General features: G+C 36.2%; 1 protein-coding gene and 1 long non-coding RNA gene across 2 annotated transcripts; both read right to left on the bottom strand.

Moving 5' to 3' along the window:
* Positions 1-203: 203 nt before the first annotated feature.
* On the bottom strand, positions 204-3,576 carry LOC131003472 (probable inactive leucine-rich repeat receptor-like protein kinase At3g03770). The gene is made up of 7 exons (XM_057929952.1): positions 3,236-3,576; positions 1,718-3,135; positions 1,514-1,647; positions 1,135-1,378; positions 822-1,059; positions 659-758; positions 204-587 (listed from the first exon to the last, which is right to left on the bottom strand). Exons 2-7 carry the CDS (start codon positions 3,063-3,065, stop codon positions 354-356), a joined length of 2,298 nt encoding a protein of 765 aa, XP_057785935.1. The 5' UTR covers positions 3,066-3,135; positions 3,236-3,576; the 3' UTR covers positions 204-353.
* A 13,684-nt stretch (positions 3,577-17,260) lies between these two features.
* On the bottom strand, positions 17,261-19,092 carry LOC131003520 (uncharacterized). Its single transcript, XR_009094706.1, has 2 exons — positions 18,563-19,092; positions 17,261-18,398 (listed from the first exon to the last, which is right to left on the bottom strand). It is a non-coding gene; the product is annotated as an uncharacterized LOC131003520 (long non-coding RNA).
* Positions 19,093-27,110: the final 8,018 nt, after the last annotated feature.

Raw genomic sequence — 27,110 nt, 5'->3', positions numbered from 1 at the left:
TGCAATTTCTTAAATATTTTCCATCCTCACTGAGAAAATTTAGATGATTTAATATCATTATATATATATAATATATCTATGTGAAATATTGCAACAAAGTTTGGTTTGAGAGGGAAGTATCTGACGGAATAACTTTGATAAGTGTTAGCATTTTGACAAGTTTTTCTTTTTTGAATGCGAAAAGTGTTGCACATGATCCAAAATGGGAGCAAGTTTTAGAGTCGAAGTATTCTAATGAAAGCAAGTATAGTAGCAGGCAAACGTGATTTACAGTTGAGAAGGCGTGAAAGGCATCTTACAGTGATCAAAATTATTAGATACGAAGATCCACATAGATACAGCAGAGAATTAAGTTATGGAGACACTAGTGTTTTCCCAGTTCTGGAATCAACATTTGGCGTGGCCTGCAGTTGAGCGGCGTACTGCAAGTTCCACAGAACATCCTCAAAAGATGGTCGAGTCGATGACTCCGCAGAAATGCAGTTGATCGTCAAGGATATAACGATGGAAAGTGATTCTTGAGAGCAAGATGCCAGCACCGTCGGATCAACGACTCGCCTCTGCCCCTCTGCATTTCCAAGGGAAACCTATATATTCATTGCAATTGCATCAGATCAACCACTCATTCACTCACACAACACCATTACTATTCTTTTACCAGAAATGACTCCTTTCTTGCACGAAGCGAGGGCCCAACAAGCGACTCTAGCAGTATCATACCGAAGCTATAAATATCATCCTCTAGGCTCTTCGTTTCCCTGCAAACACACTCCCAATCAAAACCAATGTAACCACATCTCTACACTACATTCCCATCTTACCATGATTTCAGGGCTCCTTCTTTCTCCTTGTCTTTATCAATGTCTTGAGCCACAACAGACAATCCGTAATCACTCAACTTTCCAATCCTATGCTCGTTTAGCAAGATGTTGTTTGCCTTCAACCTGTTGCTGTAGAAACCGGGAATCACTCCAGTATGCAGAAAATGGACGGCCTTGGCAATGCCGATTAATATAGCCAGCCTATCAGACCATTTCAGCACCTTCTCTGGGTTCGTTTCTGAGACCGCCATGCAATATTATCATCTATCCATTCCGTTATGAATATTCAATTTCAAAATACTATATTTCTCACCAGAAAGATGAGCTCGATAATTGCCATTTGGTACATATTCATAGATGAGATACACATTGTTGGCACCAGATACTTCTTTTCCTTCACTCTCGATGCAATGTCCCAAGAAGCACACAAGATGAGGATGCCGGAGCTTAGACAACAAATCCAGCCTCAGTTTCAGATTCCGGATTGTATATTTTTTCGACACTACCAGGCACCGTATAGCTACCAGGGTGCCGTTTTCCAGTCTTCCTTTGTATATCTGAGGAGAAAACACCAAGTTCAACTCATTTTTAGCAATTATGTAAGTATTAGATGAAACTAAGCATAACGAGTCTTCACTGTGAACTAAAAACTCGATCCAAACTATTCATATAGAAGCAGCGTTTGTATATACCTTTCCAGTGGAACCTTGGCCCATCAAGGCACAAGTATCAAAGTTGTTGGTAGATGCCTTCAACTCGTCTAGCGAAAACGGACGATGAGCTGGTGAACCCTGCACGCCTAGCTTTGCCGAATCAGAAATATACCCTGTGTAACAATCAAAATGTAATGCTTTAGAAAGTTGAATGTGGTAAGAAAATTGAGTTGGGGAACGTACTAGCACTGCTCAGAATCTCTCCGGTGACAGAATTATCATGAACCGCCTTCTGCAGCAAGTGCTGCTCCGACGTCCCATGAGGGCAATACTTGCGGCAAAACACAAGAAACCCGACGGCTAGAAGCACCACCACTGCACCAATCCCACCAATCACACCTATCAACACTCCCACACTTTTTTTCTCTTCAGGTTTCGCCTTCTCTTGCAGGATAGCCGCGCAGTATGTTTCAGGGTGCTGATGCTTTGGATCGGTCACCAAGCAATTCCCACTAAACCGTACGGTTGTATTCTTCACATTAGAGCTCAAACAAGACGGCAGCGCTCCTCTCAGTCTATTATTGGATATATCAACCAACTGAAGCTTGCTCCCACAGCTCACACGCGGTGGAAGCAATCCACTCAGCATATTCCACCCCAAGTTGAGCGAAGCTATATTAGGCAATGCGAGGAGCCCCGCTAAAGGTGCTGCCGCAGTAAGAGCATTGAAAGAGAGATCAAGCTGCTGAAGCTGGTTCAGCTTTCCATACTGCTCAGGGATTCTCCCTGAGAAAGAGTTGTTGCTCAGTATAACGGCAGTTACGCCTTTCGGCAAACTTGGAAGCCCGGAATCCAGCTTATTGTTGCTCAAATCCATCCAATATAAGCTTGATAAACCACTGAGATCCATCAGCTTCCCAGATATCACATTGTTCGATAGATTGATATCGGTCAATGTGGTTAGTTTCTGTAGTGAAGGTGGCAATGGACCTTCGAGACCGTTGGTCCTCAAACTCAAGCTCGTGAGATTCGAAAACGGATTGATCCAATCAGGAAAACTGCCATTCAAGAAGTTCCCATCAAGCTTAAGAACTTGAAGGCTGACGATTCTTGGAAAAGTTGTAGGAACGGATCCAAACAGAAAGTTCCAACTCAAATCCAATAATTGAAGAGAATGCAGCCTATGAATCTTGACCGGAATCGGACCCCAGATGCCTAATGACACCAGAGTTAGAGCTCTCAAACTGTTCAATCTGGACAAGGTGGCAACCAGTGAATCCATGGAGAAATTACCAGACAAAGTTTGGTGAGGAATTGGGAATCCAGCAAAACTAGGTGGCCTCGTCTTCGTATCACCATATATTTTGATCTCAACTACGATGCTGTCTTGGCATGTGATGTTCACTTGTGCAGTAGAAGCAAAGCAGAGATCAATCCCAGGAGTTAGCCAATAATCTAACTGCTTTGGATACTCTAATTGCTTTCTCAGCTGTAGAAGAACTTGGGTCTGAGAGGATTGAAGCTGCTGCGTTCCCCAAATCAAGAAACTCCATGATAAACAGAGTGTCAGAATGAATCTTGAAATTGCCATGGATTTTGATGCTGCTTGCCTTGAGTAATTAATTCATGGAAATCGGAGGCGGTGTGAAAATGACACTTTCCTGAGAACCCACAAATGTTATAAAACAGAGAATTAAAATGCAAAGTGATTCAACAAAAGCCAGAAACTTCAGAAATAAAGCAGAAAGCAAATGAACTTACAAGAATCCCAGTTAAGCTTGAGAACAACAAAATCCAACAAAAAAGTGAAATAAAAAAATGCAGGATTTTTATTGGGAATATGAAACGGTGATGGCTGAATTGAGGAGTATCGAAATGGTAGGGGCACGTGGTGTTTTTTCTTGAAAATTGCAAGATATTGGTAGAAGCCCAATAATGGAGAAGGATTTTCAGTGATTAATTAACAAGTTGGAGGTTGATGTAAATATGGAGTAATTTATTGCTGGAACCATGTTGGCGTCTGTCTGCAACTGTGAGCTATGGTGAGTGAAGGCAATGCTGACAGTCAAGATTGTAAGTGGGAATTATTTAAATCTAACTTTTCATTAAATTATTTCTCACCTTTAGCTTCTCTTATTTTTCTTTTTTCTTTTTTTTTTGTGATAAGGAAATCTGCATGCCATTTGTATATATTTCGTCATGTATAAATGATTTTTTTCACCTTGCCTTTTTGTTTTATTTTTTGTGATATTGTTATGGTTTTAGAAGATCCCATGTGGCCATGCAGAATGAATTACTTGAGAAATACTGAGATCATTGACAAATAAATATTGACATTTCAAAATTTGTTCAGTGAAACCAATAAAGTGACATGTACATCTCAAAAATATGATTGCAAGTAAAATGACATTCTCTTCCACAGCTCTAGAAAAATGTGTTTAATTTTTTATTTTGGAATGTTCGCAGAAATAATAGGTATTATTTTATGTATAAATATTAGTATTTTTTAATGTATTATTTTAATATGTTAATTAATTTATTTATTTTATCATAATGATGAATTCTTTTTTCTATTCATAATATAATTAATTATTATTATTTACACGAATAAAGGTAAAATTCTTTATCCACTCACAAAATACTCAACTACTTTTATTAAACTCGATTATTTTATCATATGAATATATAATTAGATTTTAGGAGAAAATAAATGTATATTATTGCATATTGTAATTTTATAGGTTTTTTTTTTCGAACGTTGTAATTATTATATATAGTTATTAGTGGCACACTATGTTGCACAGGTGCGAGAGGGCGGGTGCGGGAGCGATACGATTCGGATGCGAGGATACGAATTTTCAAAAATTATAGGGTGCGATTCGTGAAGGATACGTCTGTTATATTTATATATATTTTATTATATGTGACCAATCAAATTGAAAAAAGAAAATAACATTCACAAATTAAATATTGCATTGCAAATATAAGTTAAAGTAAAAGTTTCAATAATGAAGTTCTTCAAAATTTTCAAAAGAGCCCAAAAATAATGAAAAAAAAAATCACATTGCAAATATAAGTAAAGTAAAAAATTCAATAAATTGCATGTAAAAATTTCAAATTGCATGTAAATATAACTCAAAAATTACAAAAAAGCCCAAAAAATAATTGAAAAAATTGCAAAAAAATTAAAAAATAATTGAAAAAATTGCAAAATAGCCCAAAACGCACCCTATTTGTGGGTGCGCGAATCGGATTCGTGAATCCTTTTTTTTTTAGGGGATTCGCCACCTGACGAATCCCGTGCGAATCCCACGCGAATCACACCCGCACCCGCACCCTGCGCGTATCCGATATTGTACTGCGCTATTTTTTGAAGAATCCGTGCATCATAGGTGGCACATGCTACAATTTGAATCAGAATATAATATTTTATATAATGTTCTCTCCATAAGTAATATTTATTTATTTTGTATTATTTCGTTACAAGTGAATTATTTCATATATAAAATAATAAAATTAACTCTTAAAATATTATAGATCCTGCTATTTCTAACTAATTTATACCGCATCCTTAATTTTTTGTCCTAAAACATTGTGTAGAATATAGTTGAGATTTACGAATGTGTAGAGTATGACTATGAATGCCAGCTAGCCTCCAATATAAAAATATAGCCGCCTATTCTTCCTTTCTTGGGCAACTACTATACTTGGAGCCACATATTTTGGATGCTCCCACGAGATAATGAGCCTCAATTTCAACATAACCGGATTCAAAAAACTAAATAAATTCGAGTTAATCTGATCGACTTTGAATGACATTTGATCCAAACCAATTGTTGTGGTCGTATAATATCAATAAAAATAAAGGTTATTATTAAAAAATAATTTAAATTTTGACCTCATATATGATTATTTTTTACCTCAAATTTACAAAAGTTATAATTATAATTTTAATTTATCTACTTTGTTCAATTTATAGCTCGAGTCAAAATTTTACTCGCAAACATTATTATTTATTTAAGAGTTTAAATTTGAAGCTAATTTAAAATTAGATATTTGAGAGTTGATGTGGAGGGAAAAAATAGTACTCCATATGATCTTTGTTCTTGTTTTGAATTGCCAAGTCAACTCCGATGAGCCATGCATATCACCCCTCAATTAGTCGAAATCTTGATTCAAGTTATAAACTAAACAAAATAGATAAATTCAGATTGCATTTATAATTTTTATAAATTCAAACTAAAAAATCATTAAAATCAAAGTTCGATTTATTTTTTAATTAATAATAACCTTAAAAATAAATATGCATTATTGCATTCTGCTTAAATTATTCCTATTGCCCGCGGTGGAATAACATTGATCGAAAGCAATTGTGTGGTCATATAATATTAATAAAAATAAATATGCATTTGCGGAAATTATCCTTACTGAAATTTCAGATATGATTGGATTATAACTTTTTCCTATATAAAAGATCCTAAATTGTTAATGTAGTTGTCACATCCAATGTAGTGCTGCATAATATTTACACTCAAATAAAACATACAGAAAACAATTACAAGGACAAAGTACGTTTGGTTTTAAAAAAAAAATAAATAAATAAAAATAAAAATAACTTAACTAGATTGAAAAGTTTCATGTAACTTTTCATAATTCGACTTTTCCTTTGTTTTGTATTTATTGGACTGATATATGATAGTGAAGGGCAAAAACTTTTGTCAATATCAATTTGAGTAATGTATGGCAAATAGAATGATAATATCATTTAAAATACGTTGAATATAAAACTTCAAACTCGAGGATAAGCATGAAGATTTTTTTTTTTTTAAGTAAGAATGATAATATCATTCAAAGTATCAGTCTATTAGAGGTACTAAGTGATAATATTGTTTGAATGTAGTGCCAAACTAAATAATTGACAAAACATATATGAGCAATTAAAAATTTGCAAGAATACAATCGTTAGGCGATGCGAGCTCCAATCGTGAAGAGATGCATAAAAAGAAGACGGATAATGTGATTTCATCTATTTCCATAAACAAAACTTGATCCTTTCCACAATCCTTTCGATATTTGGTGTTGTAATTTTGAAGATCATATTGTTTATCGCCTCTCAAATCCTCCACAATGTACATTATCAAATGAGACTTCTTCAAAATGTTCTTCTATGGTCACAATTCAAGAATTCTGCAGAGTGTCATTCTAAGCATGTTGCATAAATTAACTAATTATTGAGACAGTCACATACCTTCATCACATAAGCTTGAAAATATATATGCGTCCAATGCTCATATCTTTTTTATATATAAATTACATAAGTAAATAAATAAATTTAAATATTACAGGACGATGAACTCAAATTTAGGACTTTACGCATTAAATATTAATCAACTACCGTTAGACCAACACACATATTCCCACCTACCTATAAATATGTAAAGCCAAGAATGAAATAATTAGAAAAGTGGAGTATGTAATTATTTCACTTGCCATAGTAAATAAATTGTGCATTTATTGTGATATGTGAGTGTAGACAAGTTTCTGATCCATAGTTTTTCACATTTTCTTTCTAGGCTGCGTTTGCTTTAATGGATAAATTTATCCATGGAAAATGATGAATAACACAAATTTATGCCTTTAAATATCTCTTTCCTTTTCCAACATTTGACATAAAAAGAGATGTTCATCATTTTTCCTTCCTTATTTTTACTTCAATGATGGATAATATTATCCCTTCATTTTTTGTATGATAATATTATCCATCCTTGAAGTGAAAATAAAGAAGGAAAAATGGTGAGCATCTCTTTTTGTGTCAAATATTGGAAAAATAAGGAGATATTTAAAGGCATAAATTTGTGTTATTCATCTTTTTCAATGGATAAATTTATCCATTAAAGTAAACGCAGCATAAGTAAAGACACTGTCGGTGAGGCAATTCGAGGCTATTTCACAGTCATCATTTAAATATCCTGGCTTCATTTCTAAGTTTTCTTTGTCAATCTTCCGGAGAGTCTCTTTCATTCAGTAACTTAACATTGTCGGTGATGAGGCAATTCGACGCTATTAATTGAAATAAACCCTCCTTCAAAAAAATATAAACCCATTTGAAGATTAATTCCTTTATACTATGTCTTAATTGTCCGGAAACCAATGAAATTATGATAATTCAAAATGAGATAGGTGCAATGAATAATCGGTTTTATTCAATATTTTCGAGTGGCTTTAAAGAGAAAGAGGATCAGAGGACGAGGGGAGATTAAATGTATATGTAAGACACAGAGATATGATGATGCTCTATATAGTCTATATATTTATTAAAGATTAATTGACACAAATAAATGTAAATGATGTATGATTATGTACTTCAGTAAATGTAGTCGTGCTGTTGTAATTCATAAGGTCTAGCGTTGATAAAAACATCCATTCATATAACATTAAACATCCCCTTTTCAGGTAATACTAGCAGAAAGAACGTATGTTCTGCGTGTAGTTAATGTAATTTTATTTGATAATTTATTATTTTAAAAATTTTATTAATTCATTGCTTTTATTAGATAATTTACTGAATGAATATATTTATCTATAAGCCTTATCAATAGCTATAGATATTATATCACATTGATTAAGTAAAATATCTAATGAATTAATATATTTTTATAAATATATAATATGTAAAATAACCTTAAAATAAAATATGTAATATGGGTAAAATAGACAATCTACAAGTTGTGCCTTAGGCTCTTTTTCTATATATTAGTATAGATTAATTAATTAATACTAAACCTTCAAAATGAAAAGCTAGCAAAAAACTCAAAATATAAGCCAGTGGGGAATTTGGAATTGTCTGGCAACATTTTTCACACATATATGTAAATGGTACGTCTCAATCTGATTCAATTCAGTCGTTTTTTATAAAGTCAAGTGGAAGAAGACGTTTCCATTTAATTGAAGAAATTTGAATTCTATTTAATCTACGAATATCTTTTACCTCTCAAAGAAATGTGTAATTCTATTTAATGCCATAAACTAAGAAAATCCTTTATTTCAAGAGGAAAAAAATAATCTATAATTAGATCCGTGTCGATTCGATAAGATATTATAGATAAGCTAAGTCCCTTGATTATGTTATGTCATCTAGTATTAGGATCCAATAAATTAATACTCAAAATAATATCCCCAAATATAGTCGAAATTTAAGAGGAACATTAAAAGATACAGGTGAGAGTGCAGGATATCTACTACTACTGGTAATTAATGCATGAATTTATCCAGCAATGCAAAACGTACAATCATACTTCAAATCTATATATATGCCACTCTCATATGATACGACACAATGAGAACGAGAGTGACCCACATGCGTCCTGCTCAAATAATTGAATTTTCATTTTATCGTCTTTACTTTACAGTAACCAATTATTTGAATAATTTCTTCTTTTGACTTTTTTCTTCTCTTTGTATTTTGATTGCATCCTTAACCTTCGATTAATATATTAGTATTACTCTAGGAATATCATAAAAGAAGCGATCATCACCACGGTTAGAATTCGGATCAGCGGTTTGTATATAAGACTAAATAATGCTTTTTAGAATATATATGCATGGGTGTTTTTAAGAGTTTTTAGCATTATAAGTTTGAGTTTCATTTGAGATTATGTCACTTACACTTCAACAACTTATTATTACAATTGCAAAAATATTTTTTGTTTGAGCTACAAATAGGATATTGTACGTCCATCGAGGTATAATAGATTTTACTTATGATTAAAATATTTATTCACGACAAGGCTACTACGGCATGAGACTCATGCCGGGATCAATTTAGGATTTATCGTTAGGAGGGGCTAAATTTGTTGAAATATGACGTCTGAAAATTATTTATACGAAATTCTTTTAAACATCAATTCCGTACAATTCATTTTTATGTCCAAGTAAAATCTTAATGTGTTTATGATCAAAACTCAATCATTTACTATAATAAATAATTGTTCGCATTCCATTATTCAACAGCAAGTACATTGAAAGTATATATAAAGACCTACCTTTTTACGTTTTTCTAATAAATATTTCATCTTCTAAAAAGATAAACTAATTTTCATTATTAATAGTTCATAATTTTACTTTAATTTAAGGATTGACTAAAATTCAACATTGAAAAATAATTAAGAAAGGGAAATGGGACAAAAATAACATAAATTTAACAATAAAATATAACAAACCACTATAAAATGTTAAGCAATTGATGTGGATACCATGATTATTACAACAATGTATATTATATTTTCTCATTTTCTTATATATATATATATATAAACAACTCAAAATTTGGGAGGGGCTTCAACCCCTGGATCCGCCACTAATCTTATGTGCATGTATATGTGTTTAATTATACATTATCTATATGAAAATCTACAATACTCCCTTCGTCCACAAAAATAGTCATTTTTTGCTATTTTAGGACGTCCACAAAAATTAATCAATTTCTATTTTTTGGAAACTTCACATCACATGGTGAGCCCTTTTTATCACTCACAATACAATTAATTATCATTATTAATTTACACTACTTTTTAAGTGATGCTCTTTTTCCACTCACAATACACTAATAATTTTCATTAAAACTCGTGTCGTCTCTTTTCAGACTATTTTTTATGAACGGAGATAGTATCTTAAAAGGATAATTTTCAATATTTAAAATCAATTTTACAATTGAGTGACAATTTTATGATTGTAATAAAATAGAAGGTTTATATGTATATTATATTCTTATTTTATTTTATTTTATTTTATTTATCTTCTTACTTTATGTTTTATTTTTCTAGAATGGTAAAATACGACTAATTACAAAATATTTGATAATATTGATATCAAATTAAAAATCAGAACAAGAACTTTAATTTGATATATTACTCCATTCGTCCCAGTTATCTTGAGACCTTTTTTTGGCACGAGAATTAAGAAAGTAGTGTTTTGTGTATAGATACAAAGTGAAAAAAGTGAATAAATGGTATAAAATTATGTCAAATAAAGAAAGGTCTTAAGATAGGTGGGACGCTCCAAATAGAAACAGTCTCAAGATAGGTGACGGAGGGAGTAAATGTTAATATTGGATTTAAGATGTAAAAACTTTTATTTATGTAAGGATTAAAATTTAAGAAAATTATCCGTCATCTATCTTCTTCTTTTTTAATAAATTTATTTTTCAATTTTATTTTATTTTCATTTTTTCTTTTATTTTTTTAATTTTTTATAATATCATACTCCCTCCGTCCACGAAAGAACTCCATATCTTTCTTTTTTGGGACGTCCACAAAAGAACTTCCTACCTATTTTTGGACTATACCCCACCACTTATAATCTTCTTACTTTTCACAATTCACAATATTAATTATAACATCTTTTCATCACTCTCAATACACTCAACTACTACCTTTTATCCACTCTCAATACACTCAACAACATTTTTTCTTAAAATCCGTGTCACTCTCTCCTAGGAAGTTCTTTCATGGACGGAGGGAGTATTATAAAGGATTTATAGACTCAACGAAACATCCCTTTAGTTATCCTTACTCCTTAGAATACTTTTCCGATCCGAGTATATATAATACTTGTAATTTTAAGGAAGTTTATACTCCCTCCGTCCCACTCCAATAGGCTCGCTTTCCTTTTTGGGACGTCCCACTCCAATAGGCCCAGTCTAAAATTGGAAATAATTAGGGCTTTAATAAAATTCAATAGTTACTTAATTAAAAGAGATATACCCCTTAATCTACTCATTCAAAATAATTTCACTTCAGATTTTTCCCCTCTCTCTCTCCGGGAACCTTCCCCTTCCCCCTTGCCCTTTCCGTCAACTTCCCCACCGCCGCCGTTCTCCGTCACCGCCGCCCCCTCCCCCTTCTCTCTCTCAACCGCTGACTCTCCAGAGCACCTCCGCTTCGCCGTCGTCTTCCTCCTCCTCATCCTCCAGCGGCTCCTCCTCCGCGGCATCTTCTTCGTCCTCCTCCTCGGCCAGCAGCAGCGCCGACGAAGATGAAGAAAACGACGCCAATCGCGGCGAAGTGAGGTCCGGCCACACAGATCCGCTGCCGCCTCAAGCCGCCTCCTCTCCACCCTTTTCTTCTACCTCTGCCGCCATCTCTAGCGGCGAGCGCCTCCACCGCGTGTACCGCCTTCACCGCCTCTACCCTCCACCATCTCCACCGCGTCTTCGGTCTCCACCGCCTCCATCAGCCTCGTACACCGGGATCCCCAGATCTGGTGAGGGAGACGATGATTTCTTAGAGTGGGTTGCAGATCTGGGTTCTTGATTTGTTGCTATAAATGAGTTCTTAGAAATTTTCATGAAATGGGTAATTATCAATTGATTTTCGTTGATTTTTGTGAAATGAGTTATTGTTTCTTGATTAGTTGGAGCAATTTTCTGTTCTTGATTTTTTGGAATTTTCTCTCATAATTTGCTGAATTGTTCCCTGCTCAATTTGATCTTCCGGTTTGCCCTAACGCCGGAGAAGCACCTTCTGGCTTTGATCGGAGATGGTTTCACCTGAGAACACGAATTGGCTCTACGATTATGGCTTCGAGGATATCACTGTTCCAGATGCCAATTTCGCAGGCTTTTCTTGGCATGTTCAAGCCCTAACTGGCTCGACGAATGCTAGTGTCGAAATTGATGGATCATTTGGAGAATTTGACTCGCAGAAAGAAAATTTGCTGAATGATTTTTGTGAAATGGGTTCTTGATTAGTTGTTGCTTGAAAAACTTGAAGAATAATGAATTTCGGCAGTATATGATGAAGAAAGGAAGAAAGAATTTCTGCATTTAAATGATGAAAGTAATCAAATGAGATTAAGGGAACAGTTAAATCCTTAATTATTGGTGGACCACACCATTTACCTACTAAAAATTGAGTTTCTTAATCTCCGTGCCGAAATGAACTGGGCCTATTGGCCTGGGACGGAGGGAGTAATAGTTATTGAAATAATTTTCTATATAATTTATTATTATAAAAAAATATAAAGCTTCACAGAATCACAACAAATTAAGGTAAAAATGTTAATACTGAATGATTTCATAACATACAAAAATATAATTGAAAAACGTAAAGTACGATGAGAGAACCGGGATAGCTACTTTTCACAAAGAGCCAATTAGCCAGCGACCTCCAATCATGTTGACCCCCTGTAGGCAATTAAATTTATAGCCTATTAAATCCTGCCATGTGGAAATTATAAATTAAATATGAAATTATATATTTTATTTTATATTTTTGAATTAAATTAAATATTATTTCAAGATTAAATAAATATATAATTAATATTTGATTATGTGGATTTATTGACCAATCAGAAATTGACATGTGGAAAATCTACATAAAATATTAAATATTTTATGTAGATAAATACAAATATTGAGGAGCCAATCAAATCGCGCCACCTCAGCCCTAAAAGCCCAATATGACAGGCCAAAGCCCACAGCCCACTCCATTCTTCACCTATAAATATGGGTCATTTGTGGAGTCAAAAGGAACATAAATCATTTTGAGAGCTCAAGCATTGAAGGAGTAATTCTCTACGACGAAGTCATCTCCAACAATCAAGGCGTTCTACAAGGAAGTCAACGAGTTCTTCATCAAATTCATCCAAGTCAACGTTTGATTCAGAAATAAGGTGCAAGCCCCTGGATTGACGTTATCAAATCAAATTCAAGCCAACATTCAAATCAAAGGAGATCAAGAAGGCATACTTCCCTCCAAAGATTTGAAGAAATTCGAAGAGGATAATCAGAGGATCAAATAGAGAATCGCAACCCGCATCAAATTCATTTCAATCCACATATTTTGGATTTGTACACATTTTTGTATTTCATTTATTGAATACAAATAAAATTTGTGTTTACAAATTTTGGCACGCCCAGTGGGACCTCTCTACCTCTCATCTCTCCTCTTCACCAACAACAACTCAAGCAAATTCAAATGGAGAACAAAGCTTCAAGTGCTGCTCTAAACATCACTTTGGAGAACATTGGTGTTATCACTCGAGGCAAAGCTAGGATATTGGAGGAAATTTCCAGGTCTGCTTCAGCTAGTGAGGAGTATTCAGCCGCTAGCTACTCTCTTGAAGCTCCCGTCATGGTGACAAATGCTTCTACTCTGGAGGAACAAATTGCTGGCCTAGCTAAGCTTGTTGAAAACATGAACAAGCATATATTGGAGCAAGACGCCAAGATCTCAAAGCTCATCTTAGAGAAAGGAGAAGGAAGTCGAGTGAATGACGAGAAAGATGAAGAAAGCGATGATTCAGAGTCATTCGAAAAGCACCGCGAAGAAAAGACACCTCCTAAGAACATCGAAGTCTCTGCCGATGGTTTCATTCAGATTGATCAACTCAAGGAGTTTATTGAAGGAACGATGAAGGCTAGTGGTAACTCGAAGTCATCCATGATCTACTCTAAGCCTTACACTAAAAGGATTGACCAATTAAAGATGCCTTTTGACTATCAGCCTCCCAAGTTTCAACAATTCGATGGAAAAGGCAATCCTAGACAACATGTGGCTCATTTTGTTGAAACATGCAATAACGCTGGCACCTATGGAGATCATTTGGTCAAGCAGTTTGTTCGCTCACTCAAGGAAAATGCTTTTGACTGGTATACGGACTTGGAGTCAAACTCAATTGATAGTTGGGAGCAACTAGAGCATGAATTCCTCAATCGCTTCTATAGCACTAGAAGAACTGTCAGCATGGTGGAACTCACAAGTTCTCGTCAATTCAAGGAAGAGCCAGTGATTGATTATATCAATAGATGGAGAAACCTCTGCCTCAACTGCAAAGACCGATTATCCGAATCATCTGCCATTGAAATGTGCATTCAAGGGATGCATTGGGGCTTGCAATACATCTTGCGAGGAATCCAACCTAGAACATTCGAAGAACTAGCCACTAGAGCCCATGACATGGAATTAAGTATGGCGGCAAGCGGAATCGAAGAGCCACCAATCCAAGAGCCTCACAAATTCAAGCAAGAATTCAAAGCTAAAGCACCGACAAAAGAATCTATGGCAGTAAAGGCAACGTATGTGAAATTTCCGAAGAAAGAAGTTAGTCAGGAAGGCAACCAAAATACCTCCCGGGATAACCAAAATTCTTCCCGAGATATGGGGCAAAGAAAGCTTACCTTGAAAGAAATGCAGCAAAAACAATACCCATTCTTAGACTCTGATGTTTCAGGAATTTTTGATGACTTGCTCAAAGAAGGACTTGTCGATTTACCAGAAATGAAGCGACCAAATGAAGCAGGACGAACGGATGACCTAAAATATTGCAAATACCATCGATTGGTTGGACATCCCATACATGATTGCTTCATCTTCAAAGACAAAGTCATGTGATTAGCTCGTGAAGGAAAGATATCCCTTGAAGAAGATTGTGCTGCTGCAAATGTCGCCACCGGTGACTTGAGTGACATAATAGAAGGTGTTGGAGCTCTGTATGATACATCCAATCAAGTAGACGAAGAATTCAAGCTAAATATGAATGAAGATGATGATGTCTTGGCAATCACATTCTCCGATGAAGATTTGCAGCATGGATTTGAACCTCATAACAGACCATTGTTCGTGAGTTGCTACACCCAGGAGCAAAAGGTCAATCGAATTCTCATTGATGGAGGCTCGGCGGTCAACATTTTACCACTAAGGACTTTGAAGCAATTAGGGATTCAAGTGGACGAACTATCAAATAGCCGAATAATGATTCAAGGTTTCAACCATGAAGGACAGAGAGCTCTTGGCACTATAAGGCTGCGATTGCTAATGCAGGATATGGATTCGACGACGCTGCTTCACGTGATTGACGCTAAGACCTCCTACAACATGCTTCTCGGTCGACCATGGCTTCATGAGAATGGTGTTATTCCTTCAACATTGCATCAATGCTTCAAGTATTATCAAAATGGTGCTGTAAGAAAAGTGGTTGGTGATCAAAGGCCGTTTACGGAAGCAGAGTCACACTTTGCTGATGCAAAATTTTATTTGGAGAGAACTAAAGTCACAATGGTGAAAGATGATACACCGCATGATGAGTCGGGATCTTGCCAGGAGAAGAAAGTAGAATCATTTTTGGAGATGGAAGGATTCACAATGCCTTTAACGAAGATTGATGCCAAGAAGCCAATTCTCCAACCGCTTGAAGAGTTTGTCCGACCAAAGAAAAATGGCACCACAGAGCACAGGGATCTCTCAGACAAAGAACTGTCAAAGCACTTTGGTCCGAAGGCATATACACTTCTTGTGAATGCTGGATACAATCCTCAAGAAAGCTCTATGTCAAAGTCAAAGACCAGTAACACGAGCCAAAACCCCAAAGCAGGCTTGGGGTATGCAGTGCAGAGTCCCATTCGTATTGCCATTAAAAGAGCTACTAGTAACTATGCCAGCACCCAACAAATCCAGGAATATTCAAGCATTCAAAGAGTTTCTGTTTTCAAAAGGATAGGTACAGGAGAAGTTCAGCGAGCATCTATCTTTAAAAGACTTGGCAAAGGCAAATCATGGAAAATAGGCAAGACAAAAGGGAGTTATGGACTGCACATAACAAAGAAGCTAAGGAGCTCGATCCCTTCTCGTATGAAAAGATGTACCACTTTACTTGTGACATGTGGGAGAGAATTGAAAGCCAGAATGAAGACTGTTATCCTTACAAAGACGGTCGAAGATGAAGAAGATAGAGAAAGTATAGATTCTTCCGATTCAAATATGCTCGAAGACGAAGAAGATAGAGAAAGCGTGGCTTCATCTTACTACACTACTAATAGTGCTAGTAATCCAGTTCCTCATATTGCTCAAAGTCAAGTGCGTCGAGAAATTGCAAGTCTCATTAGAAGTGGGGTTATCACAACAAGCGTTGCAGAGAATATGATCTTCATACACCAGAGAAATGGAAGAATAAGGATGTGTGTTGATTTCAAGGGTCCTCGCCAGCAAGATGAAGATGTTGCCACATCAAACCATATCACCTCTTGCGAAGAAATACTAGTTGAAAAGGAGAATGCACGCTTGCACCTCAAAGAATTGGAAGCTTTGGATGAGAAGAGATTAGAAGCTCAACAAAGATTGGAGTGCTATCAAGCTCGATTGTCAAGGGCTTTCAACAAGAAGGTACGACCGCGCTCTTTTCAAGTTGGAGATTTGGTGCTTGCAGTGAGAAGGCCGATTATCACCACTCATCGTGTTGGAAACAAGTTTGCATCAAGATGGGATGGCCCATATGTTGTCAAAGAAGTCTACACCAATGGGGCATATAAACTGCTCTCGGAAGACAATGTGAGAGTTGGACCCATAAATGGGAAGTTCTTGAAGCGCTACTATCCCTGAAACACAAAAAAAGAAGACAGCTCCGTGACGCACGAGCCTAAACTGCATGTTACTCCTGGCCCATATGAGTATAAACTATGCACGGCACCCACCAAAGAAAGTGTATGTGGTTAAACTGCTAAACTTCTCCCACCAAAAGGTAAATTATGTGGCTAAACTATTATATGCCTCACTTTGTCTATATAGTGGTAAAATAAATAGTCACTCCTGGCCCGCAAGAGTATAAACTGTGTACGGCACCCCCCCCAATCAAAATTCAAGTTGGCCTTTGAACTACGTTTTGACTTGATCCCTTTCAAAAGGGTACGTAGGCAGCTTAGATATTTCTAAGTTCAGTCATAAGTTGGAGTTGTCCATTCTTTAAATTTGGTGAGTAAAATGAATGGTGGGCATATTAATTGTTATGCTTGGATGATTGAAGTCAAATGGTGCATTAGTCCAAAAGAAACAATGAAAGAAGATGAGTGAAAAAACAAAACAATAAGAGAGTCAATAGTTGACAAAACTTCAATAAAACGAGCCCAAACCTTCAAAGCATTCTTCATCAAATTTAAATTCCGCGTCTCCACATATTTTCAACACACTTTGAAATGGCTCTCTCCAATATTCAAGTTGATTCTTGGACTCGATCTTTGAGTTTCATGACGTTGACGTGAAGGGTCTTCACTTTGTTCGAATGTTGGATCTGACTTAAACTTTGGACTTTATAATGTTAATGCAAACCTTCGTCTTGCTTCTCAAGTATATGTCGGTGTGGAGGGCTACGCCTTGCTTCCAAAGTATACGCCGAGGTGGAGGGTTTCGCCTTGCTTCCAAAGTATGCGCTGAGCTTCGAGCTTTATAGTGGAGTAGAAGCACACGCTCACCAAAAGTAACAACTCCTTGAACTAGACTCTAGCAATCTTTAAAGGCAAGACTCACAATGGCCCAGATCCGAGCGCACCTAGAATCTGAATAAAAGCCAATTGAGAGCCACCTAAAAGCGTAAGGTAAACAACTCTGATCAGTAGATGAAGAAGACTCTCGAGAAACGTTAGCAAAAAATCCTTAAAGAGCAAAATATCCACGCTTCCAAGAAGAAAATTGTATCCAAGCAAAACTCCTTGATTGAATGGCATCGATGAAGAGTTGAAGTTGCAGAAGCAAGCAAGGAGAAGATGTAACTAGCAATCTTTAAAGGTCGAACTCGCAATGGCCCAGATCCGAGCGCACCCAGAATCTGAATAAAAGCCAATTGAGCCGTCTAAAGTGCAAGTTAAACTCCTTGATTGATGGATGCAAAGTCTCCAAAAGCGCCAAGCAAAAACTCCTGGATTGATGGATGCAAAGCTCCAAAGATGCTAAGCAAAGCTCCGGGATTGATGGGTGCAAAGCTCCAAAAATGCCAAGCAAAAGCTCCTTGATTGATGGGTGCAAAAAACTCCAAATCCAAGATCGACGCGTGCAAAGTCCCCAATTCCTACGAAAAAAAATCAAGGGTAGCTTACCTCAAATGCCAAGAAGTGAAATTAAAGAAAACCAAGGTTTGTCTCAAGCTTCCCTTTACGTCTCTGCAAAAAAAAAAAAAAAAAAAAAAAAAAAAAAAAAAAAAAACAAGAAGAGAATTAGCAAGAGACAATCTCAAGAAAGTGAAAAAAAATTCGTAGGATTTTCTCAACCTGGAGGGCAGAATGCATAAACTGATTTCCTTATAGTTTTAAAAAATAGAACTCACCAGAAATTCAAAATCAAAGAATAATAAAGTGTTGCTTGAATGAAGAAAAACGACGATATGCGAGCAGCTTTTGTGATCGAAACTGACGCCGGCCGAATAGCACCACCACCAATTTCTACAGTACCTACAAATCAGTTTAGGTGCAAGAAACGAAGAATGGTTGATCAACGATGAAGAAATATGCCAAGATAACCAGCTATTTATAAGACCGCAATTAAGTGTTTGAGTCAGACAAGGAAACTTGAATTAATAAGAAGTCCTCGCGCACCAAACTGTTGTGGATTTAGATATACAAATATATCTCATACTTGAAGAAGGCGTTAATACAGTTCTTATAAATTCTCCCAAGATCACGTCTGATGGTTATCTAGACAAAAAGATAGATATCAAATTCAAAATAACTTCTCGTTCAAGCATCTGATATGCGAAAACTTCATAAAGAATTCCTACAAGTTATTTATATAGTGGGCTTCTCAAAGTGGAATTCAATTAAAAATGAATTGATAATCAATTTGGCCATTAAATGTCATGAGCCTGCGTGATTAATTTATGTAAAAAGCTCATGTTGGATTATGCCAGCAAAATCAAATACGGGGCCCATCTAAGAGCTTAATTATTTTGATGGATTTGTTTGTGCCATATTCAAAATTGAGATCGAATAAAGGCGCATAATCCATATATATATATATAGATTCATTGATGTTTATATATATATATTTAAACTCCTAAATACGAGTATAAACTATTTACATAATCAAAATTCAAATTCAAGAACTCCTTAATATGAGTTTAAACTATTAAATAAGTTCGAGACTCGTCCATTTCCAAAGACAAGATGTTCATGAACAAGTCTCGATGGGGCAATTTGTAGGCAATTAAATTTATAGCCTATTAAATCCTGCCATGTGGAAATTATAAATTAAATATGAAATTATATATTTTATTTTATATTTTGGAATTAAATTAAATATTATTCCAAGATTAAATAAATATATAATTAATATTTGATTATGTGGATTTATTGACCAATCAGAAATTGACATGTGGAAAATCTACATAAAATATTAAATATTTTATGTAGATAAATACAAATATTGAGGAGCCAATCAAATCGCGCCACCTCAGCCCTAAAAGCCCAATATGACAGGCCAAAGCCCACAGCCCACTCCATTCTTCACCTATAAATATGGGTCATTTGTGGAGTCAAAAGGAACATAAATCATTTTGAGAGCTCAAGCATTGAAGGAGTAATTCTCTACGACGAAGTCATCTCCAACAATCAAGGCGTTCTACAAGGAAGTCAACGAGTTCTTCATCAAATTCATCCAAGTCAACGTTTGATTCAGAAATAAGGTGCAAGCCCCTGGATTGACGTTATCAAATCAAATTCAAGCCAACATTCAAATCAAAGGAGATCAAGAAGGCGTACTTCCCTCCAAAGATTTGAAGAAATTCGAAGAGGATGATAATCAGATGATCAAATAGAGAATCACAACCCGCATCAAATTCATTTCAATCCACATATTTTGGATTTGTACACATTTTTGTATTTCATTTATTGAATACAAATAAAATTTGTGTTTACACACCCCCCTTCCACTCGGTTTATTTAATGTTACTTTATGGATATATTCTTTATTAATACGATGTTCATATCAAATTTACATATTAGTAGTATAATATATAAAATGACTGTTAATTAAAGTGTACGATACCATACGAATTGATATGTTTAATTAATATATTTAATTAAATCAAGAATACAAATTTCATTAAGTCATATAAACCCTAAAATCAAATAAAAAACTTAGCTAAACATAATTAAAGAAAATATAATAAAAATAATTAAATGAATAATATTCGGAGACAAATTCACAATGAACAATTTGAATCCTAAAAAACATTAAAAATATAGAAAAATGAGTATTATCACAATATCTAAAACATAATTTATTACTAACTCATATTAACACGAGCTAGTCATAATTAATTAATGAATAGAATCAATAGATGCATGTAAAAATTATTTTTTACTCTGTGTATCACATTTAAAATTAAGGTGCGATACATATAATCTAAAAAAGAAAAAGAAGGAGCGATGTATAATCATGAATAAGTGAGTTTTATATACTGAGAAATTATTTTATCAACAATACAAAATAAAAAAATAAATCTATATAAATGGCCGGCGCACCTTCATATATATTTTAGCAAGATTGTGTAAGAATTTCCTACAATGTGGTGATTAATTTTCACGATTACCAAAATATTCGTTAATTGTGCTCCACTCCATTAACTACGAGAATGGTATGGTCGTAAAGCAGTTTTGCTCTTAATTAAGGTATTTTTCCCTTATGAAAAGATCAAGTCAGCTTAATTCCTTAACTCCTCTTAGAATATTTCAATCCAGATCTGATTTTAGGTTCTATTTTATGACATTGAAATTTGAAACATATATATTGTTGTTTATGATTTCGTAAGCTTATAATCTAGTTTGTATACTTTGGTGTTGTAATGTTTACTCTGGTGAGGCTGCCAGAGCAGAGGAATCGATGCTGCTAGAGCAGAGGAATCGCTGTTGCCTTCGCCAGAGGAATCGGTCTTCTGCCAGAGCAGAGGAATCGCTGCTGGCAGAGCAGAGAGATCGCGCTGCTGCCAGAGTCAGAGCCGAGGCATATCAGAGTCAGAGTTGCCAAGGCAAAGTCAACACTCCAGAGACAGAGTCAAAGTTTCTTTTGCAGAGCTAACTGTTTTGCATAACGGTTTCTTTGATGGTTGTTTACAGCTCGTTATTTTCAAAGTTTGCTATATAATGAGCAATTGGGTGTCTAATGTAAAATATACCAGTCAATACTTGTAACACCTTGTAAAATTCTCAGTTCGCGAATCAATAATAGAAGCTCCCTTTCTTGGTCCCGTGGATGTAGGGTTTCAACCCGAACCACGTAAATCTTTTGTGTTCATCGCAATTTCTTCGTCGATTTTCTTTACAAGTGGCGCCGTCTGTGGGAATCTTGATCCACAACCGACGCAGGAATGTCGATGCCACGAATTGAGACCGAGAAGTTTAGGGGGAAGAATGATTTTGGGTTATGGCGTATCAAGATGCGTGCATTGTTGACCCAGCAAGGTTTGGCGGCAGCTCTGAAAGGGGATGATGAATCTTCTTCATCGGCGGTTACAAGGGATTCCGCGGCAGCTGTGGAGGCAGAACTCAAGAAAGCATAAATGCGTGAGAGGGCCCATAGCCTTATCATCCTATGCCTAGGTGATAAGGTTTTGAGGGAGGTAGCCAGGGAGAAATCTGCAGCGGCGGTGTGGGCAAAGTTGGAGGCGATTTACATGACAAAATCGCTTGCGAATCGTTTGTTCTTGAAGCAAAGGTTGTACTCCTACAGAATCTTGGATGGAAAACCGATTGATGATCAATTGGAGATATTCAATAAGATCATTGATGATCTTGAAAATGTTGATGTGCGAATAGGAGATGAAGATCAAGCAATTATCCTACTCAATGCTCTCCCGAGTTCATATGATCAACTCAAGGATGCTATGTTGTATGGGAGAGAAAGTGACATCACTGTGGAAGAGGTTCAGTCTGCTCTGAAATCTAAGGAATTGCAGAAGGCATCATCAACATCATCTCACAAGAAAGAGGCTGTTGGTGAGGGCTTGACTGTAAAACAGAAAGGGGATAAATCCAAGAAATCTAAGAAGGAATTCAAGAAGGGTAAACAGGAGAAGGGAAACAAGAACTCTGATGATGATGTTCAAACTTGCTATCACTGCAAGAAGCCGGGCCATTGGAAGAGGGACTGCCACATTTGGAAGAAAAGCCAAAAGCAGTCCAGCACTACCAAGAAGCAAGAGCCCAAGGAGCAAGAGCAGTGTGACACTGCAGAGGCTTTGAATGTAATGCAAGGTGATTTGGATGACCAATGGATACTGGATTCAGGATGCTCCTTCCACATGTGTCCAGTTAAAAGTTGGTTTACTGATTTGCAATTTCAATCGGAAGGAACAGTGGTTCTTGGAAATAACCAGACCTGTGAAATCAAAGGAAATGGGAGTATAAAGTTCAGACTGCATGATGGCACCATCAGGACTTTGATGGAGGTGAGGTACATCCCTAATCTGAAAAGGAATCTGATATCCCTTGGATCTCTTGAAACGAAGGGGTATGAATGGAGATCTGTAAAGGGTGGAGTTGTTGTCACCAAAGACAACAAGGTCATTTTGAAGGGGATGAGGAGGAATGGTTTGTATTACTTAGAAGCCACAACCATCACATGGCAGTCTGACTCCATGAAGAAGGATGATTCAATCTTGTGGCATAAAAGATTGGCTCATGTTGGAGAGAAAAGGCTCAATCAGTTGCTGAAACAGAACAAGATCAGCAACCCTATTCCATTCAAAGTGGACATGTGTGAGCAGTGCATCTTAAGCAAAAGCAAGAGACTCCCATTTGATACATGTAAACATACATCTAAAGCTCTTCTGGATTATGTTTACTCTGATTTGTGGGGACCAACACAAACTGAAAGTCTTGGAAAATGAAGATATTACATGTCTATAATGGATGATTACTCTAGGAAGTTGTGGATTTTCATCTTGAAGGATAAAACTGAGGCACTAGAGAAATTCAAAGTGTGGTGTAATGAGGTGGAGACTGAAAAGGCAACCAAGGTAAAGTGTTTGAGGACTGATAATGGTTTGGAATTTGTGTCCAAGGAATTCAATGATTTCTGCTCTGGAAGGGGAATCCAGAGACACAAGACAGTCCCAGGAACTCCACAGCAGAATGGGGTTGTTGAGAGAATGAATAGGACCATTCTGGAAAGGATAAGGTGTATGTTGTTTGACTCAGGGCTGCCAAAGAAATTCTGGGCAGAGGCTGCTGTCACTGCAGCCTATTTGATCAACAAATCTCCTTCATCCGCTGTTGAATTCAGAATTCCAGATGAGCTCTGGTATGGTTCTACATCCAACTATTCACATTTGAAAACCTTTGGGTGCAGAGCATACATACGTGTTAGACAAGAGAAGCTTGAACCAAGGGCCTTAAAATGTGTAATGTTGGGCTACCCCAAGGGTGTGAAGGGGTACAAGTTGTGGTGCACTGAACCAGGAATGAGGAGAGTATACATCAGCAGAGATGTAGTCTTTGATGAAGCTCTCATGCCTTATAAAGTAGGATCTGATCCAGAGAAAGAAAATACAGATGGTAAAATTCTGTTGGATGAATTGCTTGATAGGAACCCTGCTGATAATGAATCAGGTGGAGCAACTGAAGTCTCTCAACAAGCTGCAGATGATGAAGATGTTGGGAGCAGCTCTGACAATCTAAGCTCATATCAACTAGCAAGGGATCGAGCAAAGAGGCAGCCCAAGCCACCTCAGAGATATAACCAAGCTGAGATGGTATACTTTGCTCTGAGCATTGCAGAGGAGCTGGAGTATCAGGAGCCCAAATCCTATGCAGAGGCTATGAAGGGACCAGAGAGAGAACAATGGCTCTTAGCCATGAAGGAGGAGATGAACTCTCTTGAAAGGAATGGTACCTGGATACTGGTGTCAAAGCCACTGAACAAGAAATTAGTAAGCTGCAAATGGATCTTCAAGAAGAAGATTGAGGTTATTGGAAAGGAGCAGACCAGGTACAAAGCAAGATTGATGGCAAGAGGTTTCACTCAAAATGAGGGAATTGATTATAATGAAGTATTCTCACCTGTGGTTAAGCATACTTCCATTAGAGTTATGCTGTCAGTTGTAGCTCAGTTTGATATGGAGCTTGAGCAGATGGATGTTAAAACCACATTTCTACATGGAGAGTTGGAGGAGAAGATACATATGGCCCAGCCAGAAGGGTTTGTACATCCAGAGACAAGCAACAAGGTGTGTTTACTTCAGAAAAGCTTATATGGTCTCAAACAGAGTTCAAGGCAATGGTACAAAAGGTTTGATGAGCATATGGAGTTGATGGGATTCACAAAATCTGCATATGATAGCTGCGTTTATTTGAAGAAAATGAATGAAGTTACTGTTGCATATTTGCTGCTATATGTAGATGACATTTTAATAGCTAGTAAAGATAAGGCTGAAATCAAGGTAATCAAAGATGGTTTGAATCAAGAATTTGAAATGAAAGATCTTGGTGCAGCTAAAAGGATTCTTGGGATGGATATCGTGAGAGATAGGAAGGCTGGAAAGCTATGGTTATGTCAAAAAGATTACATATTGAAGATGTTAAGGAAATTCAATATGCATGAATCAAAGGCTGTTACAGTGCCCCTAGCTGACCATCTGCAACTCTCAGATAAACAAAAGGCAAAGAATGATGCAGAGAGACACCAAATGATAAATATACCTTACTCAAATTTAGTGGGAAGCTTGATGTACACAATGGTCTGCACTAGGCCAGACATTGCACAAGCTATAAGTGTTATGAGCATGTATATGGTGGATCCTGGTAGAGAGCATTGGGAAGCTCTCAAGAAGGTGTTGAGGTATCTAAAGGGCAGTGTAGACAGAGCTATTTTGTTCCAGAGGAAGGAAGACATCAGCAAGCCTTTCTTGATGGGATACACTGACTCTGACTATGCTGCTAACACAGACAACAGGAGATCTCAGTCAGGTTACATTTTCACACTCTTTGGATCAGCCGTTAGTTGGAAATCTTCACTACAATCTGTAGTTGCATTATCAACCACTGAGGCAGAGTACATGGCTGCAACTGAAGCTGTCAAGGAAGCTATGTGGCTCAAAGGATTAGTGCACGATTTTGGTATTGAAGAAAGTTCTGTAACTTTGAAGTGTGACAGTCAGAGTGCTTTGTATCTTATGAAACATCAAACTTTTCATGAGAGATCTAAGTACATAGATGTCAGAATGCATTTCATAAGAGATATAGTTGATCAAGGATTGGTGAAGATGGAGAAAGTTGGGACAGAGGAGAATGCAGCTGATGTGCTGACTAAGGTTTTGCCTACTGCTAAGTTTGAGCATTGTCTTAAGTTGGTAAATCTGTTGATTTGAAGTTTGATACAGAATTAAAATGTTTAGGAGGAAGAACTGGAGCCTTTGTTATTGTTGTCGATTATTAGCTTAGAAATCAGGTGGAGATTTGTTGTTTATGATTTCGTAAGCTTATAATCTAGTTTGTATACTCTGGTGTTGTAATGTTTACTCTGGTGAGGCTGCCAGAGCAGAGGAATCGATGCTGCCAGAGCAGAGGAATCGCTGCTGCCTTCGCTAGAGGAATCGCTGCTGCCAGAGCAGAGGAATCGCTGCTGGCAGAGCAGAGAGATCTCGCTGCTGCCAGAGTCAGAGCCGAGGCATATCAGAGTCAGAGTTGCCAAGGCAAAGTCAACACTCCAGAGACAGAGTCAAAGTTTCTTTTGCAGAGCTAACTGTTTTGCATAACGGTTTCTTTGATGGTTGTTTACAGCTCGTTATTTTCAAAGCTTGCTATATAATGAGCAATTAATGTAAAATATATCAGTCAATACTTGTAACACCTTGTAAAATTCTCAGTTCGCGAATCAATAATAGAAGCTCCCTTTCTTGGTCCCGTGGATGTAGGGTTTCAGCCCGAACCACGTAAATCTTTTGTGTTCATCGCAATTTCTTCGTTGATTTTCTTTACATATATGAATATATATATATATATATATATATATATATATATATATATATATATATGAAAGATTGAGAGTTAACGCGAGGATATATTTCACAATGATCAATATATATGACTTTTGTCGTGTAGATTTTTCAGCTATCAAAGTGAAACTCATCGGCTATGTATCATGGTAGCTATCCCTTCAAATGCAATAAATATATATTTAACGATCTAAAATCCTAAACCTCATGCTCCCTCCGTCCACGATATGATTTCCGTTCATAATATCATTTTCATTTCTATTTATAGCAGTAAAGTAATAATATTTATTATCATCCATTATTTTTTTAAAACTCATACCATCCACAAAATGGAAACGATATAATGGACGGAGTAGATACGGTGCACGGAGTATATATTTATCCGACATAATAACAAAATTGTTGAGAATGAGGAATGTGAGTGCATTTTAGTTAATGGAAAGCAATGAAATGACAGCTGAAACTTGCTGCATATGTGTGTGTGTTGTGTGGTGGCAGTATTACAGAATCGTTGTCATTCATCAATCATCATGCAACTTTAGCTTTAGAGTAAGGCTAAAAACGCCTTTATTCTTTATTCTTTATTCTTAGTCGAAAGCACTACATGTGGTATATGGTAGGGTTAACGTTAACTCACCTCTTTCCCTTTTCTTCAAAAACCATAGACATATTATAAGAGTAATTTAAATCACCAAAATCAGCAGTTTTAACACGAGCAAAAACCGGGGCGTTACATGCGCTATTCGATTATACAAATGACACTATGATATTTTAAAATGTTAGTGTCATTTATATAATTGAATAATGTCATTTATATAGAGTGGATTTTTAAAATGGCCACTTTCATATTGTAAAGATAAAAAATGTCCACTAAGATAAAAAACTT

The sequence above is a fragment of the Salvia miltiorrhiza genome, unplaced genomic scaffold, assembly GCF_028751815.1.
Source record: "Salvia miltiorrhiza cultivar Shanhuang (shh) unplaced genomic scaffold, IMPLAD_Smil_shh original_scaffold_217, whole genome shotgun sequence".
NCBI classification, from domain to species: Eukaryota; Viridiplantae; Streptophyta; class Magnoliopsida; order Lamiales; family Lamiaceae; genus Salvia; species Salvia miltiorrhiza.
This window is presented reverse-complemented; position numbering and strand designations above follow the sequence as displayed.